General features: G+C 42.7%; 1 protein-coding gene across 9 annotated transcripts in view; it reads right to left on the reverse strand.

Annotated features, from left to right (window-relative positions):
- LOC136337878 (nuclear autoantigen Sp-100-like) overlaps positions 1–16,763 on the reverse strand; it is a 77,928-nt gene extending 61,165 nt beyond the window's left edge. For 3 of the 9 annotated variants that reach the window (XR_010731891.1, XM_066279791.1, XM_066279792.1), the window contains exon 1: positions 16,606–16,760. Coding sequence is in view for 7 of the 9 variants with exons in the window: in XM_066279791.1 (XP_066135888.1) it covers positions 16,606–16,637 (32 nt within the window). In the remaining 2 variants the exon portion in view is untranslated. Of the gene's footprint in view, positions 1–4,633; positions 4,790–16,605 lie in introns of all 9 variants that reach the window. The other 6 variants (XM_066279788.1, XM_066279784.1, XM_066279789.1 and 3 more) reach the window with 4 other exon arrangements.
- Positions 16,764–17,014: the final 251 nt, after the last annotated feature.

The raw sequence follows: 17,014 nt of genomic DNA on the forward strand, positions 1-17,014 counted from the left end.
CAAGCCCTGCCCTAATCCTGCCCTCTGCCCACACCCACACACACAGATGTCAGTTTCAACAGAAAATGTCTGTATTAAATGACCTTTTTATTCATTAAAATTTTTCAAGTCATCCCAAATCATCACAAGGCTACTGTATCAAAACCAGGTACATACAAGATAAAAGAAAACTGTACATCAATGTTGCTTATAAACTCATGAGGTTAAATCCTCTAGTGAAATATTAGTGAGTCCAGTCCAAGAGTGGATGAAAAAGTAATGTGATCTGACCAAGTGTTAAAAATTCCAGGAAAGTCACATTAGAAAATTTATCTAATATTTGCCAATAATACATCTGAGAAGAGGTTAACATCCAAAATTTATAAATAACTTATAAGACTCAACACCAAAAAGACAAATAATCTAATTAAAAAAATGGGTAAAAGACCTGAATAGACACTACTCCAAAGAGGACATACAGATGACCAATAGACATGAAAAAGTACTCAATGTTACTAATCACCAGAGAAATGCAAATTAAAACTACAATGAGATGTCACCTCACACCTGTCAGAATGGCTTTCCTCAATAAATCAACAAACAAGTGCTGGCGAGGATGTGGAGAAAAGGCAACCCTCCTGCACTGCTGGTGGGAATGCAGACTGGAGCTGCCACTGTGGAAAACAGTATGGAGTTACCTCAAAAAATTAAAAATGGAACTGCCTTATGACTCAGTGATTCAATTTCCAAGAAACCCAAAACACTAATTTCAGAGAATATATGCATCCCTACTTTCATTGCAGCGTTATTTACAATAGCCAAGATCTGGAAACAAGTCAAGTATCCACTAGTAAATGACTGGATAACAAAAACAACAAAACAAAACTGTGGTACATTACACACTATGAAATAGTACTCAGCTGTAGAAAAGAAGGAAATCTTACCTTTTGTGACACTGTGGATGGACCCGGAAATGAGCCAGTCAGAGAAAGGCAAGTATCATACGTATAATTTCACTTTTACTTGGAATCTAACGAACAAAATAAACAAACAAAATAGAAGCAGGCTCATAGAGAGATCAGACTGACAGTTGCAGAAGGGAGGGGAGCTATAGGCTGGACAAAAGAGATGAAAGGATTAAACAAAAACAAACCAACCAACCTCACAGACACAGACAATATCTGTGATTTCCAGAGGGAAAGGGGGCAGGTGGGGGGAAGCGAGGGGAAAGGGGGTAAACGGTGATGGAAGGAGACTTGAGTCTGGGTGGTGAGCACACATACAGTATACAGTTGATGGAATTATAGAGCTGTGCACCTGAAACCCATGTGATTTTATTAACCAATGTCACCCTGATTAATTCAATAAAAAAATAAAAAAAGAACAAAACAAATCTATCTATGTTTTTGGTTAAATCTGGCAGATTGTTTTGTTTCTTTTTTAATGTTTATTGTATTGATTTGAGATAGAGAGAGAGCAAGGGAGAGAGAAAGAGACAGGAACACTGATCTGCTTCTGTATGTGCCCCGACCGGGGATTGAACCGGCAACCACCAACTGAGCTATCCAGGCAGAGCAAACCTGGAAGAATGAACATAGCTCACTTATCTATCTGTGTTCCCTCCGGAACCTCCCCGAACCACTTGTCCGAGAGTTACACTGCAGAAAGCAGCAAGGGTCAAAGACCAGGAGACAGAAGAACATCAAACTGCAGACAACAAACAAACATTTTGGAAGGCAGGGTATGGATGTATAAGTGGTAGCCAACTTCCCAGAGTGAAGCAGTAAGAAACCTAACTGGACCATTGTCTTATACCATGTACAAAAGTCAACTGAAGATGGATTAAAAACTTAAACATAAGACCTGAAACTGTATTGTAATATTACAGCATGAGAACTATAGCTAATAATGCTGTATTGTATATTTGAAAATTTGCCAAAAGAGTAGATCTTAAAACTTTCATTGCAGGTAATAAAATTTTTATAACTATATATGGTGATGGATGTTAACTAGACTTATTTTGATGACCATTTTGCAATATATATTTATATAAATATTGAATCATTATGTTGTACATCTGAAACTGATATATTATTTATCAATTATATCTAAATTTTAAAAAAATCTATAAATTAAAAAATAAGCAATAGACAATTCAGGGATTGTGCTCCTTGGTATTTACTTAAAAAATTGAAAAAGTATGTCCACACAGACACTTGCACATGTTGTCTATAGTAGCTTTACTCATAACTGCCAACAGGTGGAAGCAACCAAGATATCTTCTATGATAAAGTAACAAATAATCTGTGGTCTATCCAGACAATGGAATACTATTCAGTGCCCAAAAGAAATGGGCTTATGAAGCCATGAAAAGACAGGGAAGAACCTCAAATAATGATACATGTTACTAAGTGAAAAAAGCCCATCTGAAAGGTTGCATGGTGTTTGATTCCAAATATGTGACATTCTAGAAAAGGCAAAACTATGGAGACAGTAAAAAGGCCAGTGGTTGCCAGGGGTTAGGAGGAAGAATAAATAGGCCAAGTCCAGAAAACTTTTCGAGTAGAAAAACTACTCAGCGGAATACTATAATATGATGGTGGAAACGTCACTATACATTTGTCCAAATCCACAGAACGTACAGCACGAGTGAACCCTGGTGAAATCTCTGAACTTTGGGTGATAGTGGTATGTCCGTGTAGGCTTGTAATTGTAACCAATGTACCATTGTGCTGGGGGATGTTGACAATGGAGTTGGCTCTGCATGTTTGTGGAAGAGGATATGGGGGAAGTTTGCTGTGAACTTAAACTTCTCTAAAAAGTAAAATTTATTGGCCCTGGCTGGTTGGCTCAGTGGTAGAGCGTCGGCCTGGCGTGCAGAAGTCCCGGGTTCGATTCCCCACCAGGGCACACAGGAGAGGCGCCCATCTGCTTCTCCACCCCTCCCCCTCTCCTTCCTCTCTGTCTCTCTCTCCCCCTCCGGCAGCCAAGGCTCCACTGGAGCAAAGATGGCCCGGGCGCTGGGGATGGCTCTGTGGCCTCTGCCTCAGGCGCTAGAGTGGCTCTGGTCGCAACATAGCAACGCCCAGGATGGGCAGAGCATCGCCCCCTGGTGGGCAGAGCATCGCCCCATGGTGGGCGTGCCGGGTGGATCCCGGTCGGGCGCATGCGGGAGTCTGTCTGACTGTCTCTCCCCGTTTCCAGCTTCAGAAAAATACAAAAAAAAAAAAAAGTAAAATTTATTTTAAACATTTTTTTTTTAAGCCAACCTGAATCTGGAAAACGTTTTGACATTGTTATTGGCAATAATTTCTTGGTTTGACACCAAAAGCACAGGCAATAAAGCCAAAAAATAAACAAGTGGGACCACATCAAACTGCAAAGCTTCTGCACAGCAAAGACTCCACCCACAGAGCTAAGCGGCCTCTTACAGAGTGGGGGAAAGTATGTGCAGGCCACCTCTCTCTCTGATGAGGGGTTAATAGAGAAATATGTAGGAATATCTCCTACAGCTCAACAACTATAACAACAAAAACACAAAACAAACGCAAAAACCCTCCATTTTAAAAAACGGGCAAAGGACTTGAGTAGCGATTTCTCCAAGAAGCCACATAAATTGCTGGAAGGTATATGAAAAGGTGCTCAATATCACTGATCATGAGGAAAATGCAGGTCAAAGCCATAAGGAGATATTGACTCACACTTGTTAGAATGGCTCCTATTACAAAAAAAAAAAAGAAGAAAAAAAAGAAAGATAACAGACATTGGCAAGGATGTGGAGAAATTGGAACCCTGTACCCTGGTAAAGAAAAAAATGGTGCCACACTATGGAAAACACTACGAAGATTCCTCAAAAAAAAAAAATTAAGAAAACACTTACTATAAGACACAGTAATCCCACTTTGGGATATTCACTTACATGAATGAAAATCAGGATCTGGAAGAGAGAGCTGTACCTCCATGATGGCCTTAGTGTTATTCACAGATTACCAAAATAGGGAAACAACCCAACTGTTCGTTGACAGAGGAATGGGTACAAGAAATGTGGAATTTGCTTACGATGGGATATTAGCCAGCCTTAAAAGAGGGGGCAATCCCTCCCTTTGCAACAACACGGCTGAGCTAAAGAACAACACGCTGAGTGAAAGAAACAGTCACAGACGAATAAACACCGCGTGATTCCACTTACACGAGGCATCAGACACAGTCAAACTCGCGTAGATGAGGATAGAGTGGGGGTTGCCAGCGCTGGGGGAGAGGGGCATGAGAAAGCTGTTTGTCAGTGGGTACAAAGTTGCAGTTGTGAAAGAGGAATTAGCTCTGGAGCTCTACTGTAAAACCCAGTTCCTACAGATAACATGGAGAAGGTTTTGGAGGTGATGGACATGTTTATTACCCTGGCTGTTATGACGACAGCCTGTATGGATACGTCCAAATCCATGAGGACGTACGTATACGTGAAATGCGTACAATTCTTGTATTTCAATTATAGCTCAACAAATCTTTAAAAAAATACAGTGACTTACACAGGAGGAAACTAGCCGGAAGCAAGTCAGTGGTTTCTGAATTGCTAAAGGGTTCAGGAACCAGAGCCCCCTCTACTGCAGAAGACAGGTCGAAAGGTAAAAAGTAAAGCTGGCATAAAGAAGCTCACCTGTGATCTAGAACAGCCCTTCATTACACAGAGCCCCGGCCGGGTGTTCATGTCTCTTTCCTAAACGCGACGGACACCCCGTGGATGCCCGATAGGGTCTTTGAGAACAAGCACATCACTGGGCAGGAAGTGGGAAAAACGAACTCTTAAGAGAACCTTGGAAAAAAACAGATGGAATTAAAACTTTTCCATCCGCAGTAGTAGAGCGAAAACATTAGATTCATTAAAAAAAAAAGAGGATGGTATTTTTTTTTTTAAAAAGGAGAAAGTTACAAAAAAAAAAAAAGAGCTTTTAGAAGTTAAAAATATGATGGCAGAAAAGAAAAATTTATCAAAGATTCCCAAGAAAACACAAGACACAGAAAGCTTGGAAGGGATCAGCCTAGGATTTTGGAAACTACCAGGATTTCCAAAACAGACAGAAGAGAGAGAGAGAAGCAGAAGTGAAGAAACGATTGAAGAAATATTAAAAGCAAAATTATGTGACTTGAAATCAATTAGTTTCTTCCTCTCCCTCCATCCCACTGCCCCATGACATTGTTGTTCACTTCTTCCTCCCGGAAATGCTTTCATCAGCTGGCTTCTAGATGCCATGATTTGTGCCTTTCCTGTCACCATGGCTGCTCCTCTTCTCTTCCTGCCATATCTGGCTGTCTCAGGCCCGACCTCTAACCTCTTCTGTCTGTGCTCCTTCCCTATGTAATGAGTTCCATGGCTTTGAATACCAGCTGCCCCTGAATAATTCTCAGTGGAACATCTCTTCCCTGGATTCCATATTTATATTCAACTATCTCCGTTTTGTTTTTGGGTGTTTTTTTTTTTTTTTTTTTTTTTTTTTTAGTGAAGCCATGCGGTAATGGACTTTCCTTTGTTGGAAGTTGGATTTTTTGTTGTTGTTGTTGTTGTTATTTAGTGACATTTTAATTTTTTTTTCTTTTTTTTTTTTTCTTTTCCACAGAGACAGAGAGTCAGAGAGGGATAGACAGGGACAGACAGACAGGAACGGAGAGAGATGAGAAGCATCAATCATCAGTTTTTCATTGTCGTTGCAACACCTTAGTTGTTCATTGATTGCTTTCTCATATGTGCCTTGACCGCGGGCCCTCAGCAGACTGAGCAACCCCTTGCTCGAGCTAGCGACCTTGGGTTCAAGCTGGTGAGCTTTCACTCAAGCTGGCGACCTCAGGGTCTTGAACCCGGGTCTTCCACATCCCAGTCCGACACTCTATCCACTGCGCCACCGCCCGGTCAGGCTCCGTTTTGATGACCGTGGTAGGCTTTTCACACCTAGCCAGATAAGACCTGGCGCTGATCTTTGAATCGCCTCTTTGAAAACTTCTCATTCTTCACTTTTTCCAACTATAAGCAAGTACGTATAACACTTACTAAATACTGAACACTATTCCAAGCACTTACATATGTTAACTCAATGAATCCTGTCAGCACCTATGAAGTGTATGCTCTTATTATCCGTGCTACAGATGAAGAAACGGAGGCGTGGAGATGTTAAGGAATTTCCCCCAGGTCATATAACTATTAAAGAACAGAATGAGGCTTTGGATCAGAGCCCCAGCCTTATAATCACTACACAATAGTTCTATCTAGGCAAATGATAACTTTATCCTTCAACTTTTTTGGCCAAAATTTTTGGAGTCTTCTATGACTCCTCTCCTTCTCTCACACGTAGCATTTTATCCATATCCAACCATCCTTGGTTCTACCATAAACATATGTGGTAGAACCACTGCCCCAACCTGGTCCCAGTCACCATCATCTCTTACTTGGGCTATTGCAATAGCTACTAACTTGTCTCCCTCTTCTACCCTTGCTACATTGCAACTGTTCTCCAAACACCAAACATAAGCAAAAGAGATCTTTTAAAACCCTTTTTAAGGGCTCCCCATTTCATTTCAATTGCAATCTGAAGTCTTGACCATAACCTACGAGAAACCCCATGACCTACTTCTTGGTACCTCGCTCTCCAGCCTCATTTCCTACCACGCCTATTCTAGGCCACTGCCCCTGGGCACCCTGACCTCCTCGCTTTCTTCAGACTTTCCAAGCAGCCTTCTATACCTGAACTTTCATTGGCTGTTGCCTCCGCTTAGAGCATTCCTTCAAGAATTTGCATGGAGCTTTTCCTCAATGGATTCAGGGCTCTCATCAAATACTAAATGCCTCTTAGAAGAAGCCCTCCCAGGACATCCTGTCCAAAACAGTACTCACTCCCATTGCATTCTATCCATGGACCCCAAAGGGGTTATTTCTTCATAGACTTAACACCCTGCCATTAAGTTATGTATATATTTATTCTTCTGTTTATTGTCTTCCTTGCTGGAATGTCACCTCCATCAGGTCTGGGACTTGGTCTGCTTGATCCACCATTATATTCCAGTACTAATCAAGAACTGAGCACATGGTGTTGGAAACATCTGAGAATGAATGAAGTACTGGGATAATTATGTAGACAGTGGAATGCGGCGAGAACCCTGAGCATGTGAAAGGCATTCTTAAAAAGACACGAGAGGATAACACTGGCAAACTGGGGCCCATCCAATTGTCTTAAACTGTAATTTTTGAGTAAGGTGGAAAAGAAACACCAGGCCAAAGATTACCCGTTTAATATCTATAAAAGGAAGCTATTAAAAAATTCACAAGAGGATAGGATAGAATAGCCTGAGGCGGGCCAGAAGTCCAGTTTAAAACAAGTAGAATTGCTAGATAGACTATAAACAAACAAATAAATAGATGAATAAACAACAAAAACAAACCAAAAAACCCCCCCAACTACCTGAAAAAGGGTTAGAGAGTTACAGAGCCACAAAGACTACTGAAATAAGATTTTTAAGACAGGAGAAGAGCTTTGGGAGCTGAGGGATTCTGGTTGTTTTTCTGGGGTTTCTGTTGATTCTGGGAGCAGCGGCCGAGACCCTGGGCCGAGGCCAAGGAATGCTACTCTGAGCAGAGAAAACGGAAGAGCGTGTGATGGCCATGCAGGGCTGGACACTTGAAGGCTCCGACCCAGGGCCAGTTCTCCCTCCCGAGGTATTCGGTAAAGCTGCGCAGGCCAGGAGGCTGGAGGGGCCGCGCCCAAAGCCTCTGAACAGCAGGGCAGAATTCCCGCAGGCCCGCCAGGCTGCAGGTAGTTATGATGAGTCCAGGAGGCTGGAGGGGCTGCGCCCAAAGCCTCTGAACAGCAGGGCAGAATTCCCGCAGGCCCGCCAGGCCCGCCAGGCCGCAGGGGCAACGGCGGTTCTGAGGAGTCCAGAGAACCCGGAGGAAGAACGATGAAAGCCCCGCAGGACACGGGGATCCAGCTACAGGACCTGCAGTCCCCCTGTTCCTGGAGAGCACTGTCATCCTCGCACTCAGTGGGAGGCTGAGAATCTGGGCGCAGCAGAGGACAGAGCGCTGTGGCCGGAGGACAGAGCACTAACAGAACTTCTGAGGGTCATATGTAGTTGGAGGACAAAATAGAAGACTTGGTTTTGTCCTTAATTACTTTCCTCGGTTTGTAAAGCCGCATGAAGCAAGAGACCAAAGAGTTGACAAAGCTTTTGGAAAGCGGGGACCCTTGAATGTGGTCTCCCAGTGTCCCAAAGCCCTGGCTGCCCACCTCTGGGGTCAGGGCAAAGTAGAGGTACAGCAAATCTTATACAACACGCAAACCTGGCTTGACCTGTGGTGGCGCAGTGGATAAAGCATCAATCTGGACCACTGAGGTCACTGGTTTGAAACCCTGGACTTACCTGGTCAAGGCACATATGGGAGTTGATGCTTCCTGTTCCTCCCCCTTCTATATCTCTCTCCCTCCCTCTAAATGAATGAATAAATAAATAATAATAAAAAATGCCAACCCATTTGGACTCATTCTGCATCCCGATTTGCTTCAGGTAACCCACTTCATTATTTTACCTGCTTAGCAGAGGACTGGGAGACCACCCTCCTGCGGAAGGTAACATCTGGAGGTCTATGTCTTCTGTACACTATGTCTGGCATTCAATAAACTATTAATACATATGTCAAAAGACAGAACTCTGGGACAAACCAGAGAGGGAAAGGATAAATGAAGCAGATGCACAGATGGCCCAGAGATTGAAGTTAATACAACAAACAAACAAAAAGCCCTAGGATTAAAATGCACAAGAAAGTGGATGAAAAGTAGAAAAATAGAGAAAGTTGAACAATTCCACTAGAGAACTGAAGCCCACAATAATAATCAAGTGGGCAGTTTAGACTTAAAAACTACAATTTCTTAAGTTAAACTCAGTGGAAGGAGTTAGTAGAAGATTGGATTAGAAGTTAGTAGAAGTAGAAAAAAAGACAAAATGAATGAATTGGCAAACTAAAAGACCCACATATCATTATGGGCTATCCAACCAAAGTACAGAAACTAAAAAAATAGGAAAATCCAGAAAAGCAGGTGAGGAATGTGTGATAAACAGCTTAACGGGCTCCCTTGGGGGGTGGTGATGGTGGTGGTGGGGGTGACAGGAGAAATATTTGAAGAGATAATGGTTAAGAATTTTCCAAAATGGATAAAAAGACATCAACTCATAAATTCAAGAAAGTCTGAAAACCCCAATGTGATCAATGCAAGACAAAAACTATTAAAAAAAACCCCACACCAATAAAATCTAGACACATTGCAGTGTAATAGCTAAGAGAAAAATATCAGAAGCAGTCAAAGAAAAACTTCCCGAGTTGCAACCAAACCTCAAGCCATAAACTTTGAAAAATGACAGTTAATCACTCAATGACCATAACTTTCTGCTGTGATGGGGCAGGATCAAAAGTAATTCTCAATACCCTTCAATTCGCATGTGCAACATTGCTGCCTGTTGAAGAAGCTGGAAAGTCGGAAAAAGCGTTTACACGTTATTAATCTTTGAGGAGATGAAAACACTCTAAGGGTTTACTATGCAAAAGCCAAGGGGAAGGAGAAAGCAGGGAGTTGTGGGAGCACAGAAGCCCCTTCTGACGTCAGGGCATTTGCTGATCCCAGAGAACCAGATCCTCAGGGTTGAGAACATTAATGTGTAACCGGGACAGACATAAAGTCCAGGGTCCACACTGTGTGGAGAGTGTAACAGGGAGTCCAGACCATGGCCACCAGTCACACCTGCACAGTGAGAATAAAGGAGAGGGGACGGCCCTGGCTTGGAATTGCAATCCTAGGAAACCCCTCTCAGGCCCTAACCTGGTATGAAAGTGGCCCCAGTCGGGTTGTGCCCCCAGGCACAACCTGGATGTAGCAAACAGAAACCCTCTCCAAAGGCCTAGATTTCACTACAGGCTTAAATTTCACCCACAGGAAATTTTTCCAAATACAACTGAGTATGCAGTTGAAAAAACAACAGCAGCAAAATATAAACGAAATAACCGTGTGAACAGAGTGTGGAAAGGGAAGCAGAGTAAGTTTACAGTGAAGAAGCTTGCAAGCACCACTTCAGCCAAATGCTCGAGGACTTAGCCAGGGTGTGGTCAGGTTGACATCTCCCCCGACAGGATGCGATGACAAGGGCATTTCTCCTCAGGGAATTCTCTCCTACCACCCATAATTATGAGAAAAAACATAAAGATAAACCCAAGTTGAAAGACAGTCTACAAAATGCCTGATTAGTGCTTTCCAGTTGTCAGGGTCTTGAAAAACAAGGGAAGGCTGAGAAGCCGTCCCAGACCAGAGAGAAGAGGTGAGTGATGCCTTCGGGCAGTGTGGTGCCGGCAGGGGTCCTGGAGCTGAGCTTCAGTGGGAGAACTATTGAAATTTAACAGCCTGTGCTTTGCAAGGAGGGAGATGTCACCTCACACCTGTCAGAATGGCTCGCATCAATAAGTGAACAAACAACAAGGGTTGGTGAGAATGTGGAGGAAGGGCAACCCTCCTGCGCTGTTGGTGGGAATGCAGACTGGGGTAGCCACTGTGGCAAGCAGTATGAAGTTTCATTAAAAAATTAAAAATAGAACCATTAAAAGTGGACCCAGTGATCCACTTCTGGGAATACATCCAAAGAAACCTGACAGACGAATTTGAAAGAATATCTGCACCCCTATGCTCACTGCAGCGTTCGTTATAATAGCCAACATATGACAGCAACCCAAGTGTACACAATGGAGTCCTATGTGGCCATAAAAAAGAAGAAAATCTTTTTTTTTTTTTTACAGAGAGTCAGAGATACGGACAGAAAGACGGGAATGGAACGGAGAAAGATGAGAAGCATCAATCATCAGTTTTTTGTTGCGACACCTTAGTTGTTCACTGATTGCTTTCTCATATGTGCCTTGACCATGGGGTTACAGCAGACCGAGTAACCCCTTGCTCGAGCCAGCGACCTTGGGTTCAAGCTGGTGAGCTCTGCTCAAACCAGATGAGCCCGCACTCAAGCTGGCGACCTCGGGATCTCGAACCTGGGTCCTCCGCATCCCAGTCCGATGCTCTATCTAAAACTGCGCCACCGCCTGGTTAGGCAAAAAAGAAGGAAATCTCAACTCTGCAATAACATGGATGGACCTAGAGGGTAATACGCTAAGTGAAATAAACCAGACAGAGAAAGACAAACACCGTGTGATTTCACTCATATGTGGAATCTAAAGAGCAAAATTAATAAACACACAAAGCGGAAACGGACTCATAGACACAGACCACGGACTGGTGGTTGTCAGAAGGAAGGGATGTTAGGGAACTGAGTGAAGAAGGTGAAGGGGCTAAGATGTACAGATTGAGGCTCACACAACAGTCAAAGGGGTGTGAAATACAGCACAGGGAACAGAGTCACCATGTTGTAATAACTGTGTACAGTGCCATGTGGGTACTGGGAATATGGGGGGGGACACCTTGTAAAGCATGTGATTGTCTAACCACCATGCTGTCCGCCTGAAACTAACACAAAATAATATTGAATGTAATTTGTATTTGAAAAAGATTTTTTTAAAAAAGAAACAAAAAAGTCCGTAGTTCAGTTAACACTAAGGTAGCAATGTTGGTTTTTTATCTTCAACGAACAGACCCAGGAGTGTCCGAGTAAACATCACAGGAAGTGAAACTGGGTGTGAGTACATAGAAACGCTGAATCTTCACAGCTCTGCTGCAAATGCAAAATTATTCCAAAACAATTGTTTATTTAAAAAAAATCTCTGTGAGATCAGCAAAAACAGGGCCAGGAACAGCTCATCCACTGAAAATATCAGAAGCCAACTACACAACTTCTTTACTCTGTGCAAGTTTCCATATTAAAACAGACCACCTACAGCAAAGACCATCCCTGATGGAACAGGGAGAAAGCACTCCCTGTGGGACAGGGCTCAGGATGAGAGGTCTCTATTGGACTGCGGTCACCACATACTGGAAGTCCTGGCCAACGCAGTAGGGCAAGGAAAAGAGAGAACAAGTCTAAGGACAAGGGATAATGAAGAAAGAAAATTGTCATTATGTATACATCATGTAAACTCATGTATATCAAATCACCCTGTAAGTTATTGAAATCAGAAAGTGGCAAAGTTTAAATTCATTTTTGTAACTTAGTAGAATGCAGCTAGAAAGTTTTTTTAAATTATGCAGATTTAAGAACATTATGGATCCATAGATAAATCTAGCAGAATGAGCCTAAAACTCCTAGGGAGAAAACTATAAATTTATTAGAAAACATTATTAAATTAATAACATACACATGCCATATTCATGAGATAGAAAACACAATATTATAAAGAAGTTAGTTCACTTTCAATCGATGCACAGATTCATTACAATTTTTATAAACATCGCAACTCGATTCTGACAGGCTGATTTGGAGATGCAAAGGGCTGGGACACTTTGATGGAGGAAGGAGGGTGGGACAAGGTACACTAGATGTCAGGGCGCACATGGAGCCGTGCTCACTGTGACGGTCAGTGTGACAGGAGGAGAGGCTCTCTGGGCAGGGACGGTCAGTGTGACAGGAGGAGAGGCTCTCGGGGCAGGGACGGAGCAGAGAGCCCGGGGCAGCACCGCAGAGCGGAGGGAAACGGATGGCAAACCAGACACCGTGTCTCAGAAACACCGACAGGAAGAAGGTGGGGCCTTCAAAGTGAGCCTCAGATGCCCAGAAAATCAGTCTCAGACATCTGAAGAACAAATCCCCCCAGGTGAAGGCGGTGCCCACGGGGCGAGAGAAACGGCCGGTCAGCATGAGTGCGGGGCCAGGAGCCAGGGCAGGAGCGGGAGAGGAGGGAGGCAGCGCAGACAGCAGACTGCGGACGGGTCAGTGTGGGGGACAGCCCGGCGGATGAGGACGACGCCTCAGAACACCTGATCCCACACCGACACCTACATAGTAAAGCAACTGTGTGCGGATGGGCTGATGTAAGAACGAAATGTGGCTCAAGTCAAGTGTGCAGAGCTGTTGAAGGAAATTAAGACCTCTCCTCAGATTAAACACAGTCTATACTTTACAACAATTAAAAAATAACAAGAAAACAAAATGACTACTAAGATATTAGTTGTCATAGAAGAAAGGGTTGAGAGAATCATCATGACCAGAAAGTAAAGAATGAAAGACAGAATTTACTAGGATCAGATAGAACTGTGAGGGCTAAAGTTTCACCAGTGGAAGAAGAGCTTTGCCTCCAAATTTAAAAAGAGTATGTTTGTGAAGATATTAGAGAAGAGACTTGCCCTGCAGTACAGGCAGAATCTAACCCGTCACCTTCAGGACCCAAGAACTCTGGTTAAAGACAGTGTGCATGGAAGTTGCCCGTAACTTCCTGCATCACTCTCCTTTATTTATAATAACTGGGGTTTGCCCATCATAGAAAAATCAATACTGTACTAAGTCTATCCTCCAAATTTCAAGCTTTAGTCAGATAGAAGTCACCATAAACAGAGTTAAAAAAATATTTATAACTTTCAGAATATTTAGCAAACTCTCCCTTGTCCTCAAAGAAAGGACAACCACCTCAACTGATAACATTGGCAATAAATAAACCAGGAACTCATCGAAGAGGCCATTTAAATGGCCCATAAACACAAAATACAGCTCAGCCTCCCACGTAATCAGATAAACATGCAAAGTAACAAAATGAATCTGTTTGTCTAGCACCTTTGTAAAAGTGGGTGTCAGGAGAGGAGTCATCTCCTTCGCTATTGTTAAGAGGGGCTATTGGTCCAGCTAATCAGAAAGGAATCTTGGCAGAATCTATAAACAAGTTAAGTGCTAGTACTCTTTGCATCAACGATGCAGGTTTGTTTGTTTTTTTGTTACTGACATAAGACAAATTCAGTATATATGCAAAAAAAGACAGAAATCTATAATTATTGTTATCACAGCTTGTTGACAATGACCTAAGGCAGTGGTTGTCAAAATGTGCACCAGGGTGCACTACTGTGCCCTAGAAGATTTCCAGGTGTGCCCTATGGCATTCCAGAGAAATATGTGACTGTTGGGGACCAAAAAACTAACAGGGTTTTTGGAGTTTAGATTTTTGGGGGACAGAGGTTTGGGGAATTGGCTGCAAGCTGACAGTCTGCCCAACCCCCCACCTCACTTGCCTGATTAGGTTGCAAAAAGCTGTTAAGCTGTGGTGCTGGATTGTTTACACTACCCCCCATGTTCCCTGGAAAGACTGGAGGCAAGTTTCTTCTATCCTTTGTTTGGTATAAAGTTAAGATGATATGTATGGTAGGGGTTTTCTGCACTTGGTAAAATTCTTGGGTTGCCTTGGAAGCATGATCCTGATCAGAGATCTCATTGATGTGCTAATGGCCTCACTTTGCCCTATAAATAAAGGAAGATGTGGTTTTTGGGCATACTTCGTTTTTGCCAGCAGCAATTACAGGGCCCTCCTAACCCCATATTTTCTTAATTCTGCACTGTTCCCACTCAGGACCTGGAATTACTAGCTGTGCTGATTCGTGGCATGTGCTCAGATATAAAAATAAATATAATTACTCTATTATACCATTTCATTATGGAAATACTGCTCTTTTTGTTAACACATCATTATTATATTTATTATTAACACATCATTATATTATTTTTAGATAAATACAACTAAATAAAATGGATAGATTTCTCAAAAAGAAGCGTGATATTGAAGAATCCGATTCTGGAAGTGAGCAAAAGTTAAGTGTAAATAAAATAGGATTTGAAGGCTGATGGGCAGAATTTAATTTATAGCATTTTCCATCACTTAGCAGTGAACAATATGATTGGATTTGAAACCCATTTATGGAAGCTTCAAGTGATTTTGGTTTTACATTAACAGAAGAAGAACTGGCAGCTATATCCACTGATCGTGGATTGATGATTAAACATAAGGAATTGTCTCTTGAAGCTTTTTGGATTTCTATAAAAGAAGAATATGTGGCAGTATCTAAAAAAGCTTTGAACATATTACTACAGTTTTCAACATCCTATTTATGTGAATTAGGATTTTCTACCCTCAACACAATTAAAAGTAAAAAGAGAGGAATTCTTCAATGTATTGATAAGGAAATGAGAGTTTGCCTTTCAAATATATGCTCAAACATTGAAGAAATCGCTAGGATACATCAGGCTCATGTTTCTCATAAACACAAGAATGAAAAAACTTAACACATTTGTGCTGGGACCTGCTGAATTTACTAAATCTTACTAAGAATGTATATATATATATATATATATATATAAAGAGATGACTTTTTGTCGTTTTTTATTTTTAACCCCTCTTTTTTTATGAATTCTAAAAAGTATAACTCAAAAAATGTAACATAAAAATGTTTTTTAATGTCAGAATAAATTTAATTTTGTCGTATTTATTTTGTTTAAGTACCATAAAAGCACGCTTGGACTTTATTTTTTTTATTTAATATTTGACTTATTATAACATATTTATCAGAAATTTGTATATAGTGCACCTACAATTATTTGTAGGATTTTAAATGCGCCCCGACTTCAAAAAGTTTGAGAACCACTGGCCTAAGGTGTTATCAATGGAAGAGAATGGTTTAAAAAATTATAGTATGTCAAGTCCATGGAGTTGTATGCAGATGTTAAAAAGAATGAGGAAGATATCTAGTATTTTCAGTGCTAAAATAAGCGAAAATGCAAGATGGTGCATATACTATAAAGCAATTTGTTAAAAAAACCAAGACACACATTGTGTGTGTAGGAAGTCATGTATAAATGCATAGAAAAAGATACCGAAAGCTATGCCCGCAACACTCAACAGGACCAGGGCTGGGAGCTCAGGGGCATGGGGGGTGAAGGGGACTTTTTCTCTATATATACTTGCTGGTCATTTGAACTTTATGAAGAAGAATGTGAAATGTAATTCTTTTGTATTAAAAAAATTAAACATATTGAGTAATGTTACTTCTTACCCATTACTAGAGAAGAAGGTAGGATTTCTAGCCTCCTCCTGGTCAGAGGTAGAAGCCATTCCAGAACAGAAAATCGCCGCACACACGTGAAAACAGCCTGCACTAGTCTTGGCGTCTTGGTCCCTCCCCTTCCTCTCACTCTCTTAGGTCAAGATCCCTGGAGGAGGAGCCCGACCCCCAGCCAGAGATGGGAGAGGCCGGAGCTGACCCGTCCCAGGTCAGGCACAGACCAGGGCACCCAGAGTGAAAATCAGTCATGTGTTTACCCTGAATTTTAAAGTATCCTCTTTGAAACGTTCCAGGTGAAGGCAGAGGAGGCCTGAGGGTAACGAGAGAGTTCAGAGGTCATGAGAAAAAAAACAAACCCCTGCCTCAAAGCATCAGAATAAACAGCCGAGTCCAGACAGGCCGGCCTGGGAGTCCTGTGGTTGTGGCAGCTGCACTCACACCAGCAGCTGTCCCTCCGCAGGTTAAAGCTCCGATTTCCTCATTACCTATCCCTGCATTTCAGTACAGTGCACCTGAGTGTTCCTATAAAGCAGGACTGAGGTCAAGGTTGAGACGAGTCTCTAGAGACAGACACAGAAGCAGCAGCCCAGCCAGAGAGAAAGTTAAAGGGAGGGAGAAGGAGACTGACCTGGTGCTGAGGTCGCTGCCTCCACTGGCCATCGTCCTACCCTGGGCCCCACCTGGGCCTGGAGCCTGGCCTTAGGTCTCTCCAGTGTCCCCAGCCTGGGTCCAGTGTGGCTGCCTGGCCCTGAGCAGGAAGTCAGTAAATCGTCTTACTCAGGCTCCACCCAAAAGGGGAAAAGAGAAGTGAAAGTAACTTTCCGCGAGCGCTGTCAGACACTGTTTCCCTCCGCCTGCAGCCCCACGCTGGTGCTCAACCATCTGGCCAAGTAGCAGCGGCAATGGGCCCCACTTCTGTGGATACAGAAATGGAGAGGGAGGGGCCCCGGGATCTCAGTGGGGACACTCAGGCCCCGCACCCAGGTCCCCTTCTAGGAGGTGGCCTCTCAATCCGCAGGACTCCTGGTCCCCGGCCC

This window comes from Saccopteryx bilineata, chromosome 5 (assembly GCF_036850765.1).
Source record: "Saccopteryx bilineata isolate mSacBil1 chromosome 5, mSacBil1_pri_phased_curated, whole genome shotgun sequence".
Taxonomy (NCBI): domain Eukaryota; kingdom Metazoa; phylum Chordata; class Mammalia; order Chiroptera; family Emballonuridae; genus Saccopteryx; species Saccopteryx bilineata.